Source organism: Oxyura jamaicensis, chromosome 2, assembly GCF_011077185.1.
Source record: "Oxyura jamaicensis isolate SHBP4307 breed ruddy duck chromosome 2, BPBGC_Ojam_1.0, whole genome shotgun sequence".
NCBI lineage: Eukaryota > Metazoa > Chordata > Aves > Anseriformes > Anatidae > Oxyura > Oxyura jamaicensis.
In genome coordinates, this window is record NC_048894.1 from 19130413 (window position 1) to 19136145 (window position 5733).

A 5733-nucleotide genomic window follows, 5' to 3' on the forward strand; every position below is an offset into this window, starting at 1 on the left:
CCCCCCCCCCCCCCCCCCCCATATCAATATATTCCTTTACCCCCCTCCCCGCGCTCACCCAGGCCGCCGGGGGGCTGCAGGAGGCCGCGGAAGGCGGCGCGCAGCAGCGCGGCGTAGGCGCGGCGGGGGAGGCGGCGGGGGTCGCCCAGCAGCCGCCACCCGCCCTGCGCGGCCGCCGACAGCTCCATTGTGCCGCCGTGACCTTCGACACGCGCCACGTGACGCGCGGCAGCTGATCACCGGCGGAGGCGGCGGGGCGGGGCCCACCGGGACCGGCCGCGGGCGGGCGGGCGGAGGCGCCGCCCGGGGGAGGGCGCCCCCCGGGCCTTCCCTCGGTGGCGGTGCCTTTGCGGCCGAAGCGTGTAAATATCCAGTATTTCCCTCAGATACCGTTCCCCTGTGTTCTGACGGGAAAATCCTATCCGGGATAGGCAAAACGGACCGCAAACCCCGCTCTGAACGGGCTCAACGCGTAACCGAGCCTTTCCTCGACAAACTTACTACATTTCTGAAGTGAAAATTCCGTGTTCAAATCTCCCCGGTTTGACAAGAGTAGAAGCACTGACGGGCAGGAACACACGGCCAAGCCTTGCCTCGACAAACGTTTATTACAATATTTCCGAAGTGGAAATTCACTGTTGAAATCTCCTCGTTTATTTATTTTTAAGAGTAGATGCTAAAGGCCCCTGCCGGCTTGTTGATTTTTAAATAACATCTACGTACTGACTGAACAAGCCTTATTTGTGGAATATTTCTTAGGTGGAAATTCCGCATTGAAATCTCCTCATACGTATATATATATTTAAGAGTAGAAGGTAAAGGCCCCTGCCGGATTGGTGATTTTAAAATAATACCTACATACTGACAGCAAGCTAGTCCTTTCCCCATTACAGATACATTTCAGACGACAGCCTTTCCACACTACACATACAATTCAGACAACACAAGGTGTAAAAACAATCAACTGCCAATTATTACCAAATATGCTAAAATCACATAAGAAGAGCACTTTTCCCTCTACGTTTGCGATGCTTCTTGTCTGAAACAGGAGTTGGTGATGAGCCTAAGTCAGATGCACAAGCACATGTGTAAACGTAGTGCGACATGTAAAGCACATCCCGTGCATACCCCGATATCATACCCCCCGTATATTATCATAACCTAATTAAAAATTGGTGAGCATCCCCTGCTCTTTGGGTCAACTCCTGACCTGCGCTGCGATCCCTTTGCAGGTTGACACCGCTGCCAGAGGCGTGTGGACCTCGTGCGAGGAAAGAGCTTTGAATACAGGAATTTCATTTCACCTGACCTGTTCAAGGCGATTGGCTGGATTTAATTGAAGAGCTGTTAGGAATCTTGTATCCACATCTGTACCTGTCACTAATTAGACGGTCATCTAAGGGTTTTGAAGCCAGTTAAAGTTTTGTTCCAGTGAGAATGGTAAGGTTAGTTTTTATCACATCTAGCCACATCACATTTCATAGGCATTTGAATGTGTTTTCTCTTTGTGATATTAATCCAGTTCTTTTCTCTAGATCAGCTGTCTGCTTGGCACTTAAATTTCTTCCTCAGTACTGATGCAGGACGTGAGCAATCAGGTTGCTGGCACGGTGAGCTCTCTGCTCACTAGGTAAAATCATGCATTGCTAAACTTAGGTCTCAACTATGCACAAACGGAGGTAAAAAAAATAAAAGTACACTGCCTGCAGGATCCGGCCCTTAATTCTGACACACCGCGTAAGCGCAGTGTCGGGTCTCACGGTAGCACCAAGAACGACTGCGTACGTTTGTGGTGTATGATCTGATGTGATAGCACTGGTCCGATGCTTTGGCATACAAATGAACACCACTGAATTGATGAACGCTGAGCTTCAGAGCTCTGCCTGACAGAATTCCTGCTGATTTGCATTTTGCCAGAAACTAAAAGGCATGACAACAGCAAGGTGGGCTGGCAAAATCAGGCTTTCTCTGTCTTGTGGTATGGTTGTCAAATATAGACACGATACATAAGAAAAGGCATAAAATGGAGGAGAAGAAAAACCATAAAATGGAGGAGAGGACAAAGCTCTGAGCTGTAGATTTACAAAGGTGCAGAGACCACAGCTATGGAAAAGGATTGTCATTAAAAAATGTTAGAAATATACACATATGGCATGGTTACATGCTACAGAAATCTATTCTTCAACATCCTCTTATCATTTATAGCATATTGAAATATATAAATTAAAATCTAGCTTTAAAGGCAAAACCACTGTTAAGGATTCATCACAAGATCATACAGACAGTGTCAGTCCTTTAATTAATTTTAATCACAAAATTTGTGTTTTCAATTCCCCTGCCCAACCTCTCAGGCTGACCTTTATTTTTCCCCTCTCTCTATTTTTTTTTCACCCCCAAAAAGGACAGAAAATGGATTCACAGGCTGTCAGACTGATACCAGATTTTACTGCCTGTGCATAGTGTTTACGTGTTTTAAAACCCTGTTCATCATAATTTCCAAGAGGAGGAAGCCTCTGTATATCAAATAAGGAAACTACAAAGGAAACGCATTAATATTTGAATATTAATTAATCAGTGAAAGTACCTCAGTCCATGCGAGCTAGTCTTTTTTACAGCTTGTTCTTTGTTACTCAAAACAAAAAAATGCAACTGTTCAAAATGAGGAGAAATCATTTTGCATGTCACGAGCACTAATTCATAAAATTTAAGAGTTGGCATAAGTATTGCTAAAAACTCTCAGAGTAGCATTTTTTCTGTTTATTGTTTATCACAGAGTGAGAAAACAGTAACTTAAGATGATATTTCTAATGTCAATTTTAGTCAAATTATTACTGAGGTAAGAGTTTCATCTGCAGAGTAACAGGCTACCCCTAGGACCTCTCTTTTAAGTCAGTAGTGAGCCTTCTTTATTTTAACTTCTATATTTTACAGGGGGGAAAAAAGTGTTTGAAGCAGATAAGAACATCAAATAATTAGTGACTATTTACTGCAAGGTTTGATTCTTGCTGGATTAATTTCTGAAAGAAGAAACTCAGCAGTCATGTTTCATTCACTGACATTATCATAGCATGAAAGAAAAGGAGCACGCATACTCAAAAAGGCCCAGGAAAATTTCCCTTGTGCAACTGGTACAGAAGTGCAATACAGCAAATAAAATACTGCCTTGAACAAAGCCATAACATGGGTTATTAATTGGTACAATTCTTGAAGACAGTCCTCATACCTGGTGAAAGCACAGTACTTAACATCTATTTGCAAAAATACTTGATACCCCCAAGTTTTTCTTGTACATATTCATTCCAATAAATGCCTTGTTTGGGTAAGGACAAGGACAATAAAACCTGCTTTGTTTGCTCACAAATAGATCTCATTAACAGTTCAGGAAATTAACTTCTGAATTACATACGTGAAAGCACTTGATTTATTTTAGTAAGGTAAAACCTATAGTAGCTGAATACAGTTTTGATCAGGAGTTTAATATTTCTTATTCTAAGTTTAACCTGAAAAAAATATTTTCACTGTTAGGTAGTATTTTTGAATTTAAGTGACATTAATTTAGGTAAAAGACAGAACAAAACAAAACAAGAAGGGCTTATCTATTTACCTTTTGATTTGCTTCATTCTGACTTGCTTCTGCCTTCCATTTGTCAAAACTTGAAATCTTCTCGCGTTCCCCTCATACGTGAAAAGAGCCACATATTCTTAGTCTGTAAAAAAAATCTTAGAAAAAATAATCTGACATCTTTCACATTTAAATTATGTACACATTTAAATTGTACATGTTTAAGCTATCTATGTTTCAGTCCTCATTTAAGTACTCAGGAAGAGAGACAAAACAGAGAAGGTTGACTTGTTTAAAACATCATAGCTCCTCTGATTTCTAATGATAGAAGAAAATCTTGCATGCTATAAAAGTCCCCTTATTTTACTAAAATATGTATCTGATCAAACTCCTAGAAATGTATTTGTTTTTTATTTTATATGTCAAAAAAATCACAGGGAGAATTTGCACATGTCCATGTATAAGATCACACCGAAAATGAGTAATAAAATGATGTAATGATTTGGACATGTAAGCAGGCATTATTGGGATGTACTGGGCAACACATCCTCCAGGATAGCAGCTTTATTCTTTTATGGATTTTAGCACAGTTTAGAGTCGTACTAATTAAGGGGAATTACTGCATTTACTGAGTTTTCAGTCATGCTCTTTCTCTCACAGAGAAATAAAGCTCAATAGTTCAGAATGTTTGCTCTTTCTTAAGACAAAATGCTAGTGTCTTTGACTAAATTCAGGGAGATTTATAAACAAGGCCTACACGAAGGTGCTCACCTTTAATGTTGAATGAAGGAATACAAAAAGATTCCTGTTGCTTTAGTGAACTGCTAGCCTGAGTCCACGTCTCCTCCTGCGTCGCAGATGAATGTAGTTTTGTCATACTCAACAAAAACTCTAGGAAATGCTTTTTAATGTTTATATTGGTACTCTGTAAACAACAGTTATTAGCAGCAGATTTTAAATTGGCATTCTTGCTTCCTTTCAAATCATCTGACATAATTTGCAGACGCTTCGAAGTTGTGCCTACTGTTCCTGCTGCTCAGGCAGCACTCAGATACAGACATCACACGCTGCGCTGCAAGTACTTTACATTTAGCCTCATTTTTTAGATTTATCGAGGAATGTATAGCCCACGAGTGCCTTTTAAACAGCAAACCAAATACATTTGGAATTTGTCAATGTTTTAAGTAAGACTTTTTTACATGTTTATCCACTCGGTGGTGAGATTGCAGCCTCGCTATTGGAAGCCTGTGAGGAGGATATTATGCTCTATTGTCAAGAAGCATTCACAGTCTGTCACATTAGTGCTAGAGATGTGTATAGAAGAGTAATTATTATAAGCTGACATCCAGCAAATGTAAGTAAAAATAGATAAACCTCAAAGGAAAATGAAGCTGTACAGTTTAGGTACTATTTGTCTCCAGATGTTCAATGTCAGGGCACTAAAATGTTGTTTAGCATAGTTGGGGAAATAATTTTGTGTTTATATAACAAACAAATGTGTTTTTCTTGTAGCTCTGCATTTAGTTTGCTTATTATCGAGGTAGGTAATATAAAAATACAAACAGTGAGTTATCAGTAATCCACTCTTTAAAGAGATGCATAGCATAACACTTCTATTTATATGGTTCAGCGCTATCAAGCCGCAAAAGTATTTAAATCAACTAACATGATGGGCTGTTTTCATTTAAAAAAATAGAAAAAAAGAAAAAAAAAGGATAGAACATATTACAGTGAGAGCAAGCACTATGAAGTATTCTTTTTCTAGAATTAATCTTGCTGTTTCTTGAAAATGTTTGATTCTGATCATAAAGCACGGCTCGCATGCCACAATGATAGATGCCTGGAAAGAAGCTTTGACAAATAAAATCCTGCAGACCTCGGCATTCACAGTTCCCTTTTGGCAATAGTGAGGAATGGCTGAGTAATATTTAGGAAATGGAGTTATTTAAGATGGTTTATTGCATCTAAAGATATTAGGGCTAGATCTGCAGCTAGTGTAAATCAGCATATCTCCGTTCGTGTTACGTATATTGCTTTGTGTCAGCAGAGAATCTGGCCCATATCCATTATCTAGAGGGAATATCAACTACTACAAAGCATACTTATCTAACCGAAAGCAAACGTATACTGCGTAGCTCATTGATGTTTCTTGTAACACTTGTGTTAACCTT

The 5733-nt window shown here is 40.0% G+C and overlaps 1 protein-coding gene across 2 annotated transcripts in view; it reads right to left on the bottom strand.

The window, feature by feature from the left end:
- Window positions 1-252, bottom strand: part of LOC118161907 (polycomb complex protein BMI-1) — a 16276-nt gene extending 16024 nt beyond the window's left edge. Inside the window, exon 1 of one of the 2 annotated variants that reach the window (XM_035317653.1) lies at window positions 59-252. In XM_035317653.1, the coding sequence (XP_035173544.1) occupies window positions 59-188 (130 nt within the window). In that variant the 5' untranslated portion in view covers window positions 189-252. The remainder of the gene's footprint in view (window positions 1-58) is intronic. The other variant, XM_035317652.1, reaches the window with a different exon arrangement.
- Between the last annotated feature and the right edge of the window lie 5481 nt (window positions 253-5733).